Below are 21,323 nucleotides of genomic sequence, written 5' to 3' on the forward strand. Positions count from 1 at the left end.
GCTGGCCAATTAGCCCTAATCCCAGGGACAGGAGACGCCACGAGGGTTCATAGGCCTCACCATTGAATCCAGAATCTTCCTTAGCACCCCTGACCACCACTTGCTTCAAACTCAGCTCTCCTTCACCTACAAGGTAGTGACTCGGGACCAGCACCTTCCCTAGGACTATCCCAGAGAGCTGCCGAGAAAAATGTGTTTACTCTCTGCTCAGAAGGACAGGTAGTCTGTTCTGTCTGTCCACAGGGCCATGATGATGACTGCATGTGACCTGTCTGCTATCACCAAGCCCTGGGAAGTCCAGAGCAAGGTCAGGACTGATGACCATCTGGACCCAGAATAGCCCTTCGCAGGCCATCCTGGGTCTGTACCTAGGGAGCTACAGGGAAATGGTGTTGGTTTTTGAAGTCATACCTGGGTACAGCAGTGAGAGGCACCATATGAACACTGCCTGTAGGACCTTGAGGGGAGGGCCTATGCTCCTGAACATGGAGCCCCACTATAACTTTTGTGTGTGCTTAGGTTGCTCTTCTGGTGGCTGCTGAGTTCTGGGAACAGGGGGACTTGGAGAGGACTGTCTTGGATCAACAGCCCATTGTGAGTGTTGCTTCCAGAATATTCTATCTTGGCATATGTATTAGAATGCTTGGTAGCGCTCCAGACCCCAGGAATTTAAGGTCCCGGAGTCTTAGCCTTGATTTGTGGGGCCCTTTGGCATGACTATGGGTAATTTTGCATCTTGCAGAAGAATAGAAATCACGAAAAATTGTTAGATCGGGGTTGTAGTTCAGCAGGAGTACCTAGGGTCTATGCAGCTGCAGAGTACATCCATTAGGCAGGACAGTCCAGGGAGGTCAAGTCAGAGAAGGGCAAGCCCAGGGAAAGGCAGGGAGAAGTGGTGGTAGTCCATGGCAAGACAGACAATGAGGTAGTTACAGCTAGGGTTAGGGCCCACCGCTAACACCACAGATGGCATCTACATACATGGGAACTGGGAACTACAAAGGGTTGTTCTGACCACTTATCTTCCAAGCCAGCTCTGGCTAGTGTGAAGAACTGTTTGGAGCAGGCTAAGCAAGAAATAGGTCTTTGCAGCAAACAAAGTCTCATAGGGAGAGACAGCACCCATGCCATCTGCCTGTGTTTTCTTTACAAGCCCATGATGGACCGGAACAAAGCAGCTGAGCTCCCTAAGCTGCAAGTTGGCTTCATCGACTTCGTATGTACTTTTGTATACAAGGTGCGCAGCAGAGGTATTCCATGTTGGCTGGGGTGGACTGGCTCAGAGTGGGTTGGGAATGGGCTGAATCCAGCAGGGATCACACAGGGACATTTGTGTGATCTTCACCCTTATTTGATGGGGGAAACCACAACACCCACCTTAACCTGCCCTGCTAATTGTCCCAAAACTTATGACTGTCCCTCAGAAGCACTAAGTGTATTTCCTAAAATGTCCTTACTCACCCTGAGGTCTCACCTTAAATATCTCTGCCTCAGAGGGCCTCTTTACCCACAATGGGCACACCATCTTCAGGAAAATGGCTACAACTTGTCTACTAGGTATCTGTGAAAATGTGAAGGTGAACCTGAGTCTTTTTTTTTTTTTTTTTTTTTTGGTTTTTCTAGACAGGGTTTCTCTGTGTAGCCCTGGCTGTCCTGGAACTCACTCTGTAGACCAGGCTGGCCTCAAACTCAGAAATTCGCCTGCCTCTGCCTCCCAAGTGCTGGGACTAAAGGCGTGTACCACCACTACCTAGCAAGCCTGAGTCTTATCTGTCTCCAATGGCATACCCCAATACAACCTGAAGAACATGATAGCAGCCATGTTCCCACTAGCTGGTCAGGCACCAATGAACTGCCAAGTTCTATTTGATCATAGAATATAAGACAGGAACTTGAAGAGACTCACAAGATAGTGTCCTCATGTGATGTACATCACACCCAAGCTCCACACCACTCTAGTACTCAGTGGTGACAGACCCCACATTGTTAGGTAAATGCTGTGTGACTTCAAGTGAAGTCAATTGTAAGCAGCCAAGGAGGAAGGAAGAGGTGGTCACTGTGGACCCCACTGTTCCTCGGCCCATTGACATCACCTGAAAACAGCTGTAGTGCTTGTTGGAACTTCCAATCCTCCTGCAGGTGACATTCTCTATTCTTGGGATATTCAACCTGCTAGTACTGTATCATAAATACTTATACCCAGCAGCACCATCTCACAAAAGTTCCTATCCTGTCCCCCCTCCTCAGGAATTTTCTGGAAAGGAGACACCTCAGTGGTTCTCTCCTATGCTGGTTAACTATAGATGGCATTGCCTGGTGAAATGAGCTAAGGATCAAGAAACCAAGCTTAGCCGGGCGTGGTGGCGCACGCCTTTAATCCCAGCACTCGGGAGGCAGAGGCAGGCGGACTTCTGAGTTCGAGGCCAGCCTGAGTTCCAGGACAACCAGGTCTATACAGAGAAACCCTGTCTCGAAAAACCAAAAAAAAAAAAAAAAAAAAAAAAAGAAACCAAGCTTATGCTGGGCCTCATTTCACTGTCCTTATGACTTCTAAGATAAATATGCCACAGATACCAGAATCCTATAACCAAGATCTATAGCTCCATGATTCTAGAGCATTCTCAGTCCAATGAGTCTGGTGGCAGGGAAGCCTGAGGCCTTGAAGAGCTACCATTTGAGCCCTCCAGGATCAGTGAAACAGCATGGTGACTTCTCAGTTCCCTCTAGGAATTTTCTCGATTTCACGAAGAGATCCTGCCCATGTTTGACCGACTGCAAAATAACAGAAAGGAGTGGAAAGCACTAGCTGATGAGTATGAGGCCAAAGTCAAGGCCCTGGAGGAAGAAAAGAAGAAGGAAGAAGACAGAGTCGCAGCCAAGAAAGGTCTGGGCCCCTCAGAGAACTGGGATGCGCTCATAGTTAACCCCTAAGTCAATGCTGTAAGACGGCAGAGAACCACCAAGCAAGCACCAAGGCAGCTAATTCAGACAGTCCAACAGCTGAGACAGAGGCACTGGAGCCAAGGAATGTCCCACCCATCTATCCTGTCCCCCAAGGAGCATGGCTGTTCATGCTATGTAGACAACAGACCAGACTGAGATGTTCTCTCAGACAAGAATACTAGTATATCCATTGTCTCTGAGACAAGAATACTAGTATATCCATTCTTATACGGGGGGAGTAAGCTCACTCAACTCCTATCAGCCTCTTGTTCCACAAAGAAGTTCCTTGCCAGGTGTGGTAGCAGATGCCTGTAATCACAAACCCCTCCCCAAGCTATCCTCAGAGTCGAGAGAGAAAACCTGAACCAAACAACAAGAAGGCAAAAACACTGAGCTGAGCAAGAGTTTTAAGCAGGCACAGTGCTTGCCCTATATCATGTGAATCTGTTAAACAAGTTGATGCCCCCAGGATCAGAAGCCCAGTGGCACTATCTTATCTTTTCCAGGGTTTGTTTACCCTGGACCTGGGGTTCTCCAGGGCCACTGTAAGACCACATTGAAGAGCACAGCTTCTGGGTCACAGGAGGTCAGGACTGAAAGTAATCAGGGCATAGTGACCGAAGAGGCTCAAGTGCTAAGCAAGGCTCAGCATAATCGGCTTGGGTTGGCTACAGATCTAGTTCAGCCCCTGCCGGGAGAACCTACAGGGTCAGAGGGCACTGGTTACAGAAGACCAGGGCTCACACTCTTATCTTCTTTTGCAGTGGGCACAGAAGTTTGCAATGGTGGTCCAGCACCCAAGTCCTCGACCTGCTGTATCCTATAAGCCCTGTTTCATGGCTTTGGGTCCCTCCTGCCACTCACCCAATGTATGCGGACTCTGCCTATAGCAATTTGGTATAAGACATTAGGAACAGGAGAAAAAAAAAAAAGATCGAATGTAACTTTGGATATTTTGAAATTTTAAAGGTGTTTTTACAAATTAAAACCAACTATGAATAAGTTAAATGGTGTGGCCCATAATATTTATCTGGTTTGATAAGATCCCACAGAGATCTTTATAAAGGATCTGTGGAATGTGTCTGGAATGAGAGCTCTACTATTGTACGTACGTATTCAGTTCCATCTGCTTCAGTAAAAACGTATGCCCAGGAAATCAGAACAACATAGAAAAGAACTCACCAGGACCACACATGCTGACAGCACTGGAGGGGCACATCACATTTGGCCTGTTGAGAAACTCTGCTTGCTGGGCCAAGGCTGTGAGCAGAGCTGAGATCAAATGCAAGTGGCCTGAATGCTTGGGTGGGACCCTAAAGAAGGAAGCAGCCAGCAGCTTTGTTTGCTGTTGATGCTGCAGCTGTACAGAGGAACCTGGAAGGTAAAGCAGGGGCAGTCCAATGGGACAAGACTAACCTCTGAGATGGGCACTATCTGGCAAAGAACAAGCTTACGGGAATCTCAAAGAATCTGTCCTCCTGACAGGCCAGCACTAACTGGATGGGGCCATTCCTGGGAAGAGAAGACATCCGGAAGTTTGCCTTTAACACTATGGGGCATGGGGGTGGCAAATTTAACCCTCAGAGCCCCAGATAGCGGGATACCATTGGGGGGAGGGTGGAAGGGGAAAGCAGCTCCTCAGCCTCTAAAACCAAATAAACAGCTTTGAAGTATGTATATGCTGGCTCTCATTACATTTGTAGATCCGCTCACTTTAAAAACAAAAACAGGCTACAAACCTAGAAAACTTATTCAAAGCCCAGAACAGAGGTAGCAGTAACACTTCTAGTTTGCTTTTGGTTGTTGTGATAACCATCACCAAGAGGCAACTTGGAGGGTTTGCTCTATTTGGTTTACAAAGTCTCTATCAGTCAAGCAGAAGAGCCAGGAATCACAGAAGAACAGTGCTTTCTTAGAGGACCATCTGCCCAGTGGGCTGGGCACTTACACAAATTAACCATCAATTAAGAAAATGCTCCACAGACATGTCCACAAGCCAGTCTGATAGACAATTCCTCAACAGAGGCTCCCTCTTCCCAGGTGTCTAGTTTGTGTCAAGTTGACAAGAACTAACTAGCATCCCAGCTGGACACAAGGGCCTAGTCGTCCAGGCTTCCTTGAATAGTTCAGCTTTAGGTCACTTTCTAAGACCTAGAGAAGAATTATCAGTTGGGGGCACAAGACCCATGTTACTGTAAAGGCATCAACACCCATCCTCCTGTGCTGGGCCCGAGCTACTGACATAAACAGAAGAGTCCAGATCAGAGCAGAGCAAGCTGCTTCCAGGAGGCTAGGCCACTCCAGGGATTACCCCAGCATCCCTGGAGCCCTAATTTGGCTTTACCACTGCACCTTCACATGCCCCAGCACTTCTCACTTTGTCTGTGTGTCGGGTAATGATCATTAATTCCTTTGAAACTCCACCCACTGCACCCCACCCCCGACCCTCCCTATCCGAGGAAAAGCCAGGATGCAACCACAGAGCTGGTACCTAGAAGCAAACAGTAAAGAGAGAGGAAGCCAGAGCATCACACAATGAAGCTTTATTCGTCCTCAACGACTAGAGAAAAGCAAGCTCGCTGACGCCTCACTTGAGAATGCTGTCATCTTGAGCTGAAAAGTGAGAAGAGACCATGTCAAACATTATACAGACTCGGGCCACCTTATGGGGACTTGGGCTTTAAACAATCAAGAATCTAATTCCAAGAGAACCCTAACTTCATTACTAAAACCATCCCTTCCATCCCCAACTGCCTTCTCCATCTGACTGGAATCCACAGGAAGTCAACAGAGAGGGGTCAGAGAGCCTGCTCAGCAGTAGCCTCTTGAAAGGCAATTTGCAGATGCCACCCAAGAGAAGGGACAGTATGCCTCTCACACTCCACTGGGCTCCACGGAGGACAGCACTGGACAAAAGAGTCATGGGATGAGAGGCAGCCCCTGGTCCACTAAGCAGCAGCTACTTCCAGAAAACTCGGGGGTGTTGGGAGAGGCTAAAAGCCCTACCTTCTGCCAGTTCTCTCTCAATCCGTTTCAACTCATCTAGTCTCTTCTTTTCCTCCGCTGCTATTCTCCTCTCCTCCTCTGCCCGGGGTTTTAGGTAACCTGGGGGGAGTGGAAGCAATTCAATTAACTTCTTCTCTGAAAATGCTGCTTCGTGAAAAAGCCGACTCCAGAATCTCCAGATAGCTGTTCCCACCTGCCCCCCTCTAGGGCCTAGCATCATCTCCCTCCCAAGGAGCTGCAGGCTCGAGCAGTGTCACACAGCCTCTCACCCGGAATCCCGTTCTCCCGGTCCCCAAACTCACTGTAGCGCTTGGCGCCGTATGCCATGCCGAGGATCAGAGCGGAGTACCGGCCGAACTGCAGAAGAAAACGTTACAGCAGAAGGCACACCAAGGGAACAAGGGGATCGCAGGGGTCGGAGATCGAGGAGTACTGGGAGAGGGAGTACTGGGCGGGTGTGTGTGCGCAAGGGTTGCAGGGCCCGGATTGCTCCGAGACCACAGCCGGCAGTCCCGAGGGTGGGCAATGCTAAGTCACGGGAGGGGAGGGGAAAGGGGGCATACAGGGGCTCTGAGCACCGCGCAACAACGGGGAAGAGGATTCACCTTGATGAGTGGAGAGACCTGAACCGGGGGCACCATTTTGTCCGTGACCTTCGCGCCGGAAGCTCAACTGAGGCGGAAGACAGAGAATGAAAGACGCCTCCTGAAGCCAGAAAGGCGCATGCGCCGCAGCGAAAACGCTGCCCCCTAGCGACTGGAGGATAGCCGAGCGTTCCCACGGGGCTGGTTACCACTTTCCAGGTAGGAAGGCTCTGGGCTGTTAGTGTAAGCTGGCTTCAGAAGGGTGGTGACGCAGAGCCTCGTTACTTCAGCACCGGCGTGTAATGACTGACCAGCCCTGGAATCCGTCGCCCACCTGTTGTGGACTGGAGCACGCAAACAATCCCTTTGTCTCTTGGAACAGACGAGCACACCTGGCCGACTCCGCCGGCCCATTGGGTGCGGTGGGTTGGGCACGAGATTACAGAACTTGTATTGGCCCTTCCTGAGAGGTCAGCAACCTTCCAGGGCTTTCCTGCAATTTCCGGCATTGGACACATATATCCTCCGACCAGTGTTTTCTCGCCCAGAGCTCCTAATTTCCATCTCTGGATGTTTTGGGCCTTACAGGTAATGTTCATCCAAATGAGGCTAACCCCTGGATCTCCCTGTCCACACTCTCAGGACCACAGGTCCTGAGTCCTATTGACCTCTTTTTCAGGCCTCCTGGAGACTGACCATGGAGCACCCAGATTGCCAAACTATCTTTCTGCAGTCCATGTCCCCAGAGTGGGTACCTCTCTAGCAGCCATGTCGGTCTAGACCAACCCTTTGTGATCCCTTTGGCAAACACTTATCTCCAAAAATATTTACGTTATGACCCATAACAGTAGCAAGATTACAGTTTTAAAGTAGCAATGAAAATAATTTTATGTTTGGGGGGGTCACATAAGGAGCTGTATTAAAGGGTCACAGTATTAGGAAAGTTGAGCATCACTGGCCTAGATGGAAGTTGTCCAGGGATGGGGCAAGAAGGAGACAAGGTGATTATCAGCTGTGTCTATTGGCAAGCATCTTTGTGTATATCTGTCATGGTACAGTTTGTAGCCACCCACTGAATGGCTGGCTTTACCCCAATGCCCCATAGTGACTTGAAATCTTCCTAAGGCTGTTGATTGAACCAGCCTCCTCAGTTTTGCATTGCACCAGGGCTTGGAAAGATACACAGTCTGTAGGGATGGGGTATCTTTTCCTGATTCTTTATAGTCCATATTTATAAAGAGAACATAACTATGACTATAAAGTGGAGAAAATGCAGCAATGAAAACTGCAGGACTCATAATAGGTACCCAGCTCTCCTGGGCCGTCGGGAGAGGAACCATTGCCCTAGACTCTGGAACTTTGCCTACCTTTGATCTGGAGTCGAAGCCCTAGGTCTTCTCTGTTAGAATCCTAGAAATGTTCCTAAACGGAGACGAGAACTACCCAGGCCATGTGCCACAGGCGCTCTTACCGTGCCTTTGAGACGTTTGAACTTCAGTTCCTCACTCCCATCCCTACCTGAGCCACAGTGAGATTCCTGCCCTCCTGCCAACTCACTGCTCCCCAAGGAAGCTGCAAAGCCATGCTAACCTACAAGGCACCAAGTAAACACCCCTCATGGTCATCTGCACATTGAGCCCCCTCCCTTCCCTGATCTTGAGCAACTGGTTAGATAAAACCTTATGTGATCAAACAGGTTCCCCTCACTAAATCTTAAAATAAACCAGACTCTTTAGCGGCTCAAGCGTCCAGACCTGGAAGTGTCTTTGGGGTCCAAGGGGAGTGTGGATTGAGGGGTGGGTACACAGAAGCTACATGGAGTAGAGACAGAAGAGGCTTATGATACACACATTGGCACAAGCATACACACGGATGGCTTGACATCTGCTGCTGCTTGGGGTCATTTGTCAGGCAGGGGAAGTGGTTAAGGTCCCACATAGCTCAGGACACCAGGAGGAGGATTCTGCACCTGTTGGAGACAGCTGTGTGCAGAATCTAAATATTCCCAGTGGGCTGCTATCGTTAGTGCTGTGCCCAGGCTCAGCCAAGATCCTCCCTTGGGTCTTGCCCTCTCATATTCAGAGCTTGCCACCCCTGTAGCTGGGCTGAGCCCAACTGAGGCCCTTTACTCTCAACTATCATTCCCACACCTGGACAAACACCCACCTCTGGTAATGTGGAAGATGTCACAGTTTAGAAATGTACCAAGGTAGGCGTTACCCAGCTATCAGATGCACAATCCATTCCCACTTGTCCCATCTGTGGCTGCTGAGGTCCTACTTCCTGCTCCTCTTATCTATGCTCTGAACTATGGGACTGTGGGGGCTCTCATCTGCTCACTTCATTGTATTCTCTGAACATTCTCATACCATACAGCCTGCAGGCTCACTCCCATATCTCCTGCCCTCATTCTCACCCCCAAAATCCCATGTCTGGCATCAGTGACAGAATGCAAGTCATATTGCTTCCCTGAACTTTGCCTATCAGATGAGTAATGGGAAACCTGAGGGCCGTGTCAGGACTGACCCCATTGCAGGCAGTCTAACCTTCTCTAAGGCTCTTCTGCCTCAGAAATGTTATTGCCCATGACCCAGCTACAGAAGGGCCAGAAGTGGCATCAGAGTGGCTCCTAGGTCTGCCAGTTAATCAGGAAGTAAAAAGTGCCATGAAAGACTTTATACACACAAAACAAATCATAAATTCTTTACCAGGCTATGGTGGCACAATCCTAGCACTAGAGAGGAAGAGGCAGGCAAATCTCTGAGTTTGAGGCCAGCTTGGTCTACAAAGTGAGTTCCAGGTGAGCCAGGGGATACACAGAAAAGCCCTGTCTCAAAAACAAAACAAAACCCGACAAAACATACATTCTTGGGCCAGGACCATTTATTTGCTGGTTTTGAAAAGATAGCACTCTATCCTCAGCACCTCTGGTTTCTGCTGCCCTAGCAGAGCCCAGTTGCTTAGGATGAATGAGATGCCCAGCCTTGGCCAGTAATATGGCACATGCCCTGGAGATGTAGCATCCTTGGCAGAGTAAAACTTCCTGGTGCCTGGGCTGAGAGAAGGGTTATCTGGGTTACCACTGGCCTACCTGGGCTCTGCAGTTGTCCAGTCCCCTGGGGTGGCAGTCTTCAGCCTGTTCTTGTAGGAAGGGGCAACCAAAGTCTGTCTTACTGGACCAGGAATCTTAAGACTGGCAAGAACTGGATCCTGGGCAGGCAAGACTCAGGCATGGTGAGCAGGTAACACAGGAGGTGCTGGTCAGGGGCATCCAAGTGTGTGTATGCATGCACTTACACAAGGATGCCTTTGCGTGTTTGCTCATGGGAACATAAAGAATGGTTGTGGTTGTAGAGATACCTGGCCTGCAGCTGCCATGTGGTGACATACTAGGAAGAATAAGGGAGGGCTGGGACCTTTAGAAAACTGGATGCCAGGAATGAACCCATCCTTGGAGTTCATTTACCCTGAAGCCCTCTAGGATTAAACATAGTGGACTGCTTGGACCCTCCAGTGCTACAGTTCCATCATCCTGTGAGTTAAGTCTCCCAAAACATGGGATGTCCCTGAGTGTTCCCCCAATTGCCTCAAAGTATTCATGTCTCTCAAGACAGCAGGAAGACCAATGGAGAACAGCATTGCATATCCAGAGGGCACTTTCCAATGTCTTCTCTAATTCTGAGCAGACCCTGATCTGGGAGTTCTACGAGGCGAGTCTGCCTTTGCTCTCTGGCAAGCGCCCCCTCCCCAAAACTGGTACCTGTCCCTTTGATGGAGCAGGACTAGGTGGGGGTGGGGGTAAGGGTAGGAGCTAGGGCAAAGCTAGGCCACCCGTGGCACACTAAATCTGGCGTTGACTCTTAGCCCTTCACACTCATGGATAAGGACAGAGACAGCGTCATTGACAAAGAGAACCTGTAGGACACTTCATCACTTCCCTGAGTAGGTGTGACTTCCTCCTCAGGTAGAGCAAGGGCATTGCATCTAAATGCTGATATACCCTCTTATTTGGGAGGTGCTATGACCAATTCTGGGTTTGTTTAGTTTTCCCTTAGCTTTTCCAAAGTACTTTATTCTCATGGTCTTAGGGTACCTATTCAAGGCCCTGGTTTGTTTAGAGCTGGCAGAGGATGTCCAGGATGGTTAGAAAAATCTGGGATGGGTTTGAGGCAGGAACTGGGGAGGCAACCCAGTGGATTACACAGCCGGCCCTATTCCCCTCTCTGACACCTCCATCCTACCCCTAGACTCACCTTGTGGGCTTAGAAGAGGGTATGTATGGGTAGGCCAATTCATTATCTCAGAAAGAGATGCCAGCTCTTCTCCCACCCTCTCTGAGCCAGAGACTTCTCTCTCAAAGTTGCCTACCATGAGACACCCCTGAGGTGGAATCAGAGGGTGGTGCAAGGACTTTTGGTCCTATCTTAAAAGCTGGGAAAGACAGTTACTTTTCATCTGGGATAGTGGTTCCCTAGTGCCTACCTTCTCTATATTTGAGAACAGAAAACAGTTCTCAAATTTCTCCTCTTCTCCACAGCAGATGATGTCCTTAGATTTGAAGTGACCTGAACAAATGCAACCTATGTTCCCCACACTCGGGCCAAGGGCTCCGTCTCATGCTTCTCCTTTGTCTGCATGTGCTCAGCACTGCACTCAGAAATCTGTCCCAGGTCAGAGCTCACTGTTCATCCCTCCAAACATGGTAGATACATGGTAGATGTAGGCTGTCCTGTAGGGTCACCTGTCAGTGTCAAGGACAGAGGGAGCTGGGGATGACAATGTGGGCCCACTGAACACCCTACTCCTGCCCATGCTTGCAACAGGCAACACTAACATCAAGGACAACAAGGTGGATGCCATTCTCAAGGAGTCCTCAGGGCCTATCAACTTCACCATGTTCCTGAATATGTCTGGAGGGATGAACAGTGAGCTCTGACCTGGGACAGCCCTCACTCAGCTCAGCCTCCTGCTAATGTTTAGTTTCTAGTTCTTAAAACTCCATATATCAAAAAAAAATAATAATAATAAGTTGGGCAGTGGTGGCACACGCCTTTAATCCCAGCACTTGGGAGGCAGAGGCAGGCAGATTTCTGAGTTTGAGGCCAGCCTGGTCTACAAAGTGAGTTTCAGGACAGCCAGAGCTATACAGAGAAACCCTGTCTCGAAAAACCACCACCACCACCAACAACAACATAATAATAATATAATAATGTTTCTACATATTTTACATAGGCACCTAGGATAGCTTAGACCCCTCCCCCGCAGAGCCTGTGGCCATTAATGTGGCACAGGCCTTGGAAATGCAGCACCCTCGGCAGAGCAAAGACTCCTGGTGCCTTGGCTAGGAGAAGGAGTAGCTATGTCATTTCCAGGCTACCTAGTCTCACTCTGCAGTTGTCCAGTCCCCTGGGATGGTAGCCCTCAGCCTGTTTTTGTCCAAAGACTCCACTAGACGTCTGAGCTGTCCTGGGGGACATCTCTTGAGACACCTCTCTCAGTAGTTCTCAGGCTTATGAGTCCCAACACATTTCCCATCTATCTAGCTATACGTAGCCTCTGTCACTCTCAAAGACCTGACCCCCAAATGGAAGCCAGGGCTACCCATGGGTATCTGAGAATCTAAGGTTTCCTCATAGAATCAACAACAAGGGTTCTTGGGATCCTGAAACAGGAAAGATTCCCCAGAAGGTAGAGCAAGACTAAGCACTTGAAGCTCTAGGACAAGGCAGAACTCTAAAAGCCTCTTTGTGGGCAGGCACAACTAATATCTTCAAGATGCTCAACCTTGATGGCAATGGAAGCATCCACAAGGAATAGTGAGTTCTGGTTTGGGGTCTGCGGAACACCTACCCTGAGAAGAGACATAGTACCTGGGCCCCAAGGCCACCTCACCAGCCCCTCTTGAGCTCTAACTCCAGGGCATTAAATAGTCACCCTAAGACCCTGAGAGCAGAGTCATTTGGCCGTTCTTGCCATTTGGGCCTTCATTACCCAGGATGCCATTGTCTATCCATCTATTGCTGTCTTAAACTCCTTTCATAGATGCATTACTTACACACAAACAGCACTAGGAATAAGAAACATTCTGGCATCCCAGCATTTGACTCTTACCCCATCAGGTATCTGCCATGAGTCATGATGGGCTCCAGGAACCATTAGGCACTTGGCCCTTGGTAGCAGGTGGGTAGGATATACATTCTAAAAGCCCAAGCATGCCGGTAGTGGTGGCGCGTGCAGCTAGGATTTGCTGAAGGAGGCAGAGGCAGGAGGATCACGAGTTCAAGGGCAACCTGGGCTACACATTGTAACCAAACCAAACCAAACCAAACCAAAAAACCAAACCAACCAACCAAAAAAAGCTGGGTGTGGCAGCGCACGCCTTTAATCCCAGCACTCGGGAAGCAGAGGCAGGCAGATTTCTGAGTTCGAGGCCAGCCTGGTCTACAAAGTGAGTTCCAGGAGAAACCCTGTCTCAAAAAACAAAAAAAAAAAAAAAAAAAAAGCCCAAGCATATCAGAGGGCAGCTAGAAGCAACATTCCTCCAAAAGTATAGATCACCACCTTGCTGCTGGCCAGCTCAGTAATAGAGGCAGTAGACAAAGAGGCAGACTTAAGTCAGGCCTCCCATGAGAGGAGCCACAAGTAGGAACTTTCTGCTCTTCCTCAGAGCAGCCTAATTAATTGGTCACTTTTCCATTCTCAGCATCAAAGGTCTACTGATGTTTCAAGCCAACAGGATGACTGCAAATGAGACCTGCCCAACCCCCAACCCCACTCCTATGGCTTTACAAGCCCAAGTATATCACAGGGCAGCTAGAGGCAACTTTCCCCCAAAAGGATGGATCACCACCCTGCTGCTGGCTAGCTCAATAATAGAGGCAGCAGACTATGAGGCAGGAATAAGGTCTAGGTTTCCAGCATGTCTGTACCATTTATTTGCCACTCCCACCATCACATTACTCCCAGTATCCTACCCCTTTCTTCCCTCCATTCCCCTCTCCCTTCACCTTCCCTTCTCCCACCCCTCTCTGCCCCACTTCCTTCAATCCCTTTTCTGACCTAACCTTGCATACATTCCCAGCCCCTCCCCTTGCCTTGCCCTTGGCCATCTGACCCTCTTCATCCCTGAACAGGTCAAACAAGACTCGGGAACCCACTGAATGAAGTTCAGTGCCTGTAAGTTACCGTGTCTGGGCTGCTGGAACCCAGGAACCTTGTCTCTCCTCCTCCTCCCTCCACCAACGTGAGTTCCCCATCTATACCCCACCTATCTTGGGCTCACTCTCAGGCGAATCAGATGCTAGAGTTTTCCCTCATCGATGTGGCTGACAACCTAGACTACAAAGTGTTGAGCTATATCCTTACCCATGTGGAGGAGGAAGTATGAGATGCTCCACCATTCAGGCTGCAACCTGCAGCTAGCTCAATAAAGTTGGACACAAACTTTCCCATGAGTGTTCATTGCAGAGAATATGTTCCCTACTCTCCTCAGACCAGCTCACCGCCCTCTGTGCTATTTTACAATCAAGCTCAGTACCTGGTCATACAGTGGAGACAAGTTCTTCCTACACCTGTCTACCTCAGACTGGTCAGGCCATAGCCTTTGGAACTCTCCCAGTCTTATGCCAGGAACCCCTAACTCACTCCCTCTGCCTCTGCACAGGCCCGCTTGCAGTAGCCACACGTATGGCTTGACCAGGGTCCACCCTAACTGACCACTATCCATACAATACCAGTTATTTCCAATTCCATCATCGTCTTCCTGAGGACCAAAAGGCCATCCTGTCATACCCTGGGTCTTCTAATGACTTTGTCTCTGTCAGAGCTTTTAGCATGGCTTGCACAATCAAAGAAACCCTAGCAAGCCTATGCTTTACTAGATGTCTCTGGTCATAGTCTCTGCCCATTCTGAATGTCCTGTGGAGACAGAAGCAGGGCCAGGAGCTTCCTTCAAGGCCTCATCTGGAGGAGTCAAGCCAGGAGTCTCAAGTGGTGGCACTTGGGTGGGACTAACAGTCCTTGGATCCCTGGCACACATCGTGGGTGAAGAGGATCTGCCAGACTCAGCCTCCAGGCGCCGGTATGGGGTGTTGAAGAAGATCACCAAGACACAGGTGAAAAGGGTACATAGGCCGGCCAGCAGCAGCAGGGACACTAGGGGACACAAGCACAGAACTGACCCTCAACTGTCCAGGCAGTCAGAGCCCCCAGTTCCCACCATAGCAAAGCCTTGGTAGACCTGACCTAGCTGACCCCAGTGATGGAGACCACAGAGAGGTATGGAAACAGTACTGGTCTAAATCCTCAACAGCTCTCAGGATGTTCCCAGACCCAGACTCCAACAGCAAGGAATCATGAGTTACGGTACATGGGTGTATCACTACTGCTCTATGCACTGTTGTCTCCACCTCTCTCTGTCTCTGTCTGCCTGTCTGCCTGTCTGCCTGCCTGCCTGCCTGCCTGCCTGCCTGCCTGCCTGCCTGCCTGCCTGCCTGCCTGCCTGCCTGCTGGTCGCTCTCTCAATCTTCTTGTTTCTTTGTATGTCTGTCTCTATCCCTGTCTATCTCTAATCCACTCCCACTGCTCCTTTTGTCTGTCCAGGTAGACTTTCTCTTCCCCTATCTGTCTTTCTATGTATATTTCTGTACTTCTCTGTTTTTCTATTTCTGTCCTTGTCTCTTTTTCTCTCTAAGATATCTACCCCTTTCTGTCTAAGATCTAAGTCTATTTTCCTCAATTTTGAAACACCTCGCATGACGCTGGATTTGTGTCAGAGTCTTTGGGTTGCACCCACAAGCAGGGCCCAGGCATCTGACCACACCATTTCACACACCAACTGGTGCTGCCCTGGGGGATTAAAGAACAACCAGAATCAAGATCCTCAACTGGGCCAGGCCTCCTAATAACCTTATCTTCCTGGTCTTGTCTTAGCTCTCTAGGGCCAAAGCCTAGGCACAGACACTCACCTGTCCAGTCCAGAGGGTCCTCACCCTGCTGGCAGGTAGAAAAGGATGGACCCGTTCGCCGCACGGTCAGTGCCGTCAACAGCAGCATGATGAGCATACCCTCGGCCTGCCTGGATACACAGGACCCTCAGCCTGGGCACAGGAACTCTCTGTCCACCACATTTAATGCCATTGTGGGCAGGGAAACATCTGTGCCAACCACTACAACACCTGTTACTCCTGGGACAGTACACTGTTCCCATCCACATCCGCCTTGCAGCTGGCCCAAACTTGCACACAGCAAGTACATGCTTATCCCTGGCCAGAGAAAGCAGATCCCTAGCTTTGTGGATCAGGAGCCTGGGGCATGTGGCCCAGGCATGGTAAGGGAGGGAGTTCATGCCTTAGAGGGGAGGTTAGTGTAAAAGGATACTCACCCCAGGACAAAGATCAAGCCAGCAGAGGCACCCTCACCCACAGGAAATGAGCATTCAACAGCAAGCTCCATGACCACAGGTGCCACTGAGAAGCCAAAGAGCCCAAAGAGGGAGCAGATGGCAGCCAGTGCAAGGGTCTGTCCCTGCAGCTGGGATACCTGGTACCCGCAAAGGGTAGAGAAGAATGAAACAGGGATGGCAGTTAGACATGCTACCCCCAACCTCCCCCCCGCCCCCCACGTCCATGAGCTCCTAGACTGGGTGACATGGATGTGACAGTGAAGCCAGTTCTACCCAGGGATACCCTCAGGCAGAGAACAGGCAAGCCACCACCGTACTTGCTGCCCCCTACCCTCCCTACCCTCCTGCCTGCCATAATAGCCCTCCATCCTGGGTAGGTAGTCTTTGTTCCTAATAGTCTCACCAGAGCAAAGGCCACAGAGGTCATGGAAGTCAGACAGAGGCCTATCTTGGTGGCTTCGGTGAAGTGCTTGGTCCGATCCACATACAGGCCTAGAAGCAGTGCCCCCAAAATTCCAAACACGATGAAGAGAGCCCCACAGAGGCCTGAGAACTCCTGGAAGTGTAGAGGGAAAGCTGAGAGCCACCAGGAGGCAGGGAACCTCCAGAGCGCCTTAGGTCAAGCTGCCTCCTCCTAAGATGGATTTTCTGCAATGTGCACACCACTAAAGGGAAAGGGTATCACCACAGACAACAGACCCTGGGTTCATGCCTATATATATATATATACATACACAGCCATGACTGTCACCTCCATGTGAGGACACTGATCTAATCTCTATCGGGTGGCAGGTGGTGGTGGTGAATGCTGAATGCTCAGAAACAGCAGGTAACCCTGGCAGAGGCAGAGCCCACTCTTTAGGCAGGGCTACTACTTACATTAGAATAGCCACTGGCACAAAGGATCTGTTCCAGGAGGGCTGAGAAGCTAGAGAAGACACCAATGCCACCACCGAAGCATACGGCCAGGATGACGTAGGCCTTATTCTGTATGAGCTAGAGGGAAAAACAGCCCCTAACTTAGAAGCTCTAGCAGGCTTCTGACCACAGCTTCCCCGCCCCAGAATCCACATCACCCACCAGTTTGAGCCCGTGGAGGAAACTCTCTGAAGTAGAGTTGGCAGCCCCTGTGGATGGTGGGGTAGGAGGCACACTCTCCCAGAGGCAGACAGTGGCCAACAGACAGGCAAGGGCAGCAGGAACAATGTAGATGCCAAGCTGGGGAGAAGTTCTGAGTATCACAAAGAAGTCACACTGAAATGTGCCCCCATATGTCTCAGTCTGCTTTGCCCACCTTACTAGCCACCCCCTGCCTTTAAACTACAATGAGTCAGCAAACCTAAACTCTTAGGTTGGGGCAGGGGCTGTATCGCTCCATCCCCAGCTGTTCTTCACAGTTTCATGTAGAACCTAGCTTTCAGAATACCACTCAAGGATGACTCCCTCCTTGATGACTCCAGCCCAACTTCCCAAGGCTCCAAACTTATCCCCACATATGGAGATGATGCTAATACACCCAGGTATGTACAACAAATATAAGTATATACCATGCACAGGAACAACGACCTTATACACTGTGTACACAAGTATATGTATATGTGCTCAAGCTCACACAGCACACATGTCACATGCAAGATAATCAAGAGACCCTCACCATCATAGGGATGTCTTCTGCTTTCTTGACTAGGGCAGGAGACAGCACATTTGCAATAAGGAGGCCCAGAGGATTTGCTGGATAGAAAAACAGTTATATCAGATCAGCTGTGGCAAGCCTCACCCCAGTCCTTGGGGGTGAATCCTTCCTGGCTCAAGCACTTTGGCCTTGGGGAGCAGATTACAGACATCCAGCAGGGCCTATGAGCTGAGCTCAGGTTGTATAGGTCCCATCCCTGGACTCACACATGGTGCTGATCATGTTAGCTGTGGCCCGCTGGTGCTCTGGAAACCACAAGGCAGCCAGCTTGGCTGGAGAAGAGACGACCAGGGTCTGGGCCAGGGCACAGAGGCTCTGGCCACTCATGAAGAAGGCAAAGGGGCTGGGAATCCTGACAGGCAAGCACGGCACAGCACGTAGCACACTCCCAGAAAAGTTCAACCATGCACCCAGGATAGTCTGCAGGAATGGACAGTCAGAGACTATATGCTAGCCTAGAGACATCCAATCTCCAGATGCCTGTCCCAAGCTTGTAGGGATACCCCAATGTCCTGTCCCAAGCTTGTAGGGATATCCCAATACCTACCTACTCCCCCAAGCTGCTTTGCTGGGGAGCCCAGCAGGTGGGGCTGGTGGAGTCTAATCTGAAGGGCTCAGGGTTTTGCATTCAAACTCAGGGTCCCCAGCCCACCCACCCCAGGCAGGAATGGGAATGAAGTCTGACTTACCGCTCCACGGAGGCCAACAGAGTCCAGAACCCAGATGGCAGCCATGCCAAATGGGATGGATAACACAAAGTATATTAGTGACAGCCAGTTGACCTGATCCATGGACAGGAAGAAGTGCTGTGCTATGGTGTCTGCTACAGGTGCAAAGCTGAGCCAAAGCTATGGAATACACATAAGTTACCTACAGGCCACAGATATCACCTAGCTAGCTCTGCTCTGGCTGAAGCCTATAATCCCCATTTGGCTAGCTCAGGATGGGAGCAGGGATGTATGGGTGTGGCTGTTAAGGCTATAGGGACACAGCCTGATAGAATATTCGGGTCACCCTGCTAGAGAACCACATTTACCCTATTACAAACCAGGAAAGCAGACAGGCATGGACTACAGCCTAACCAGCAGTGGACCATGAACCAGCCTGGAGCCAGATACAGAGGCCAAAAACCTGTCCAGGGACTGTAGGGCCATGAACCTAATTAGGACTGACTTGATTCTCTGAGGAAGCTGAAGTCAATCAATGGGGTTAGTGTCCACTGCCTGGGAGGCACTGTGTTAAAGGTGACAGAAAGAGGAGAGAGAGCACCTGGGACATGGCTGTGAGTAATGAGACAGAAAAGCCAGAATCTCAGTGGGTGGGACATCCTGGACACTGAGTAAGTCATAACACTTAAGGACACACTACTGGAGCACACAGAGTAAGAGAGGGAGAAATGGGAATCAGGGCAGATGGTAGCCATGGTTCCGAATTTTATGGTTGAGCAATGTGCTGAGACAAGATGGATAAGGAACACATTTTGGGGAGAGACCATGAGGTCTGGTGTGTGGTAGCGACTCCATGGCAGGCATCTAGATGGATAATGAAGACTTTGGGGCTTGGGACATACATGAGGACCAAGGAGGAGGGCAGACAGAGCCAAGGACAGAAGAGTTCAGAGCCTGGGACTTCTTTAGAGATGGGAGAGAATTGATGGCATCTCACTTTGCACACACTCTCCCATGTTAGGCATTGCAAAATAGAGGGACTCTGAAGCCCAGCAAGCAGAAGAGTGCAGAGTGGAGGAAGGTTTTTTTTTTTTTTTTTTTTTCTTTTTCTGGAAGAAGTATGGGAAGCTGGGTGGAGAGAAGGAGTCATCAAGCTTAGACCAGTAGAGAGAATAGACATACGGCCCCACAAGGGTGTGCCCCAGATCAAAGTTCCTGATGAACCCTACTGAACATGACAGAGGGTCACACCCTCCAGAGCTGAACAGAGTGCCAGGCTTCCCCACCACAAAGCCTCGGGAAACACCAGGTTGTGCAACAGCAGCATTTCCTTCAACACAAGAAACAGACCTTAGAGAGCAGCTGAATCAGGCCTCGCTGCCTCCTGCCTGGCTTTGTAGTCAGACAGGGGACCAGGTATGCTTACAAAACATGCTGTGTTGAACAGGAAAAACAGAGCCCATATCTCAAGTCTCACAGGGTTGTCCTTGCTCCTCCCAGAGTTGTGGCCCCACATAAAAGTGGGCAGAGAGATCTCTAGCATGTGTAAGACAACAGATGGGTGGAGAAAAAAAATCCATCCAACTGTACAAGAGTAAGAATGAGAATGCTTCAACCAGCTCTCAGTCTCACCCTGACTCAGTCTCTGATCTCCTTCCCATCCAAAACCCTGGGCCATATCCCGGTCTCTCGTAAGCCCTGTTGTGCCTGCCTGCTCAGGCTGCTCTCTCAGAACCCTGGCACCCAGTCACTAGCTACAGACAAATGATCAGGGGCTCCAGGAAGCATGACTAAACTTGAAGCCCACTGGTCATAATGGGGACCCAGCCGGGACCATGTCATTTCACAGTATCAGGGTAATATTCCATCTCCATTAGGACAGCAGGACATCACCCAAGTGTCCCAGGAACCTGCCTTATCTACAAAAGGAAAAACTCAAGTAGATTTCTACGTGTGTCCTCAGACAGCTACCCCAAACCAGTTATATTTCCCAGTGTTAGAAAGGGGAACTGTGAGCCAACCCACAGCAACAAGTCTCAGCAAAGCTAGCTACCAGGAAAGAAGTTTCTGATATTGCCACAGTTAGAATATTCCAGGCTCATGACGTGTATTCACATCTTTACTCAAAGCTCTTTCTTCACAACCAGCACAGCCGAGGAAAAAGAAAAGGCCATGCGAATCAACCTGCTGCTGGTTCACATGGAATGCCAGTTGGCAACTGAACCCCTAGTGTGCTGGACACCTGATCATGTCACCATCCTGGCTGGGTCTCCACTGTGACCAGTGGGCTTCATGGTCCCACATGCTTGGCACAGTCTGTCCTATATTTGTTACAATTCGTAGTTGTATGACCCAAATGCTACCTATCCAGCTGAGTGGCCACATGTGACCCAAAGTTCCTTTCCAGGTACCAGATCCAGCACTAGAAAGGTGCAGGATTGAACAGCTGATGGTAGCAGATCCACGCTCTCTCTCCCTCCACTCAAACTCAAGTGCTGTGTACCTATGCCTTGGGAGGACCACTTGCAGTCCAAGTGTGCCTGATGGGATGAAGAGGAAAGGACGAAGGGTCCAGCATTTGGGGGCTAGGGATAGTTCGAGAAAACAACATGTTGCAGGGCTGAGACCCTTGAGCCTAAGACACCTGTTTCCCTGGCTGCTCCACATCGGGCAGGACAGGCATTTGCCCCTTCTTCTACAACTTGATGAGCCAGAAGAAAGGTCGTTTTTTTCTGTGACCGAACGAAAACAATCTGGCTGGCGCTGAGGCTGCTACAAAGACCCCGCCCCGCCCGCCCCAGCACCCTTGTACCATCGCATTGGAGCAGCTCAGGAGGCTGACCACCAGCAGAAAGACCCAGCGACGCGCATACACCCGGGGACTAGGCATCGCGTCTCCGGCGGTCCCAGATGTTTCCGGGCTGTTGCAGTCTTCCAGCCTATCCATAGTCCCGGCCATGCCAGTGTCTGCAGGCCGCCCACTTTCCTACGCTGCAAAGCGCTGAGGCTGTGGGCAGGCTGTCCCA

At 50.2% G+C, this 21,323-nt stretch overlaps 3 protein-coding genes across 4 annotated transcripts in view; 1 reads left to right on the forward strand and 2 right to left on the reverse strand.

Moving 5' to 3' along the window:
- Pde6b (phosphodiesterase 6B) overlaps positions 1–3,769 on the forward strand; it is a 44,022-nt gene extending 40,253 nt beyond the window's left edge. Inside the window, exons 18-22 of the mRNA XM_021162152.2 lie at positions 244–307; positions 520–594; positions 1,154–1,237; positions 2,728–2,884; positions 3,708–3,769. Of these exons, the coding sequence (XP_021017811.1) occupies positions 244–307; positions 520–594; positions 1,154–1,237; positions 2,728–2,884; positions 3,708–3,769 (442 nt within the window). The remainder of the gene's footprint in view (positions 1–243; positions 308–519; positions 595–1,153; positions 1,238–2,727; positions 2,885–3,707) is intronic.
- Positions 3,770–5,471: 1,702 nt separating this feature from the next.
- Atp5me (ATP synthase membrane subunit e) lies at positions 5,472–6,665 on the reverse strand. 2 transcript variants are annotated; one of them, XM_021163233.3, is made up of 4 exons: positions 6,555–6,664; positions 6,252–6,306; positions 5,950–6,048; positions 5,472–5,556 (listed from the first exon to the last, which is right to left on the reverse strand). In XM_021163233.3, exons 1-4 carry the CDS (start codon positions 6,588–6,590, stop codon positions 5,531–5,533), a joined length of 216 nt encoding a protein of 71 aa, XP_021018892.1. In that variant the 5' UTR covers positions 6,591–6,664; the 3' UTR covers positions 5,472–5,530. The 2 variants fall into 2 exon arrangements, with proteins under 2 accessions (XP_021018892.1, XP_085693115.1); XM_085836989.1 differs by having other exon boundaries at positions 5,472–6,048; positions 6,555–6,665.
- Positions 6,666–13,017: 6,352 nt separating this feature from the next.
- Slc49a3 (solute carrier family 49 member 3) lies at positions 13,018–21,300 on the reverse strand. Its single transcript, XM_021162967.3, has 10 exons — positions 21,110–21,300; positions 18,319–18,477; positions 17,836–18,049; positions 17,591–17,667; positions 17,017–17,154; positions 16,816–16,932; positions 16,340–16,492; positions 15,916–16,073; positions 15,500–15,609; positions 13,018–14,687 (listed from the first exon to the last, which is right to left on the reverse strand). Exons 1-10 carry the CDS (start codon positions 21,254–21,256, stop codon positions 14,410–14,412), a joined length of 1,551 nt encoding a protein of 516 aa, XP_021018626.1. The 5' UTR covers positions 21,257–21,300; the 3' UTR covers positions 13,018–14,409.
- Between the last annotated feature and the right edge of the window lie 23 nt (positions 21,301–21,323).

Source organism: Mus caroli, unplaced genomic scaffold, assembly GCF_978045245.1.
Source record: "Mus caroli unplaced genomic scaffold, Mus_caroli_1 scaffold_4, whole genome shotgun sequence".
NCBI classification, from domain to species: domain Eukaryota; kingdom Metazoa; phylum Chordata; class Mammalia; order Rodentia; family Muridae; genus Mus; species Mus caroli.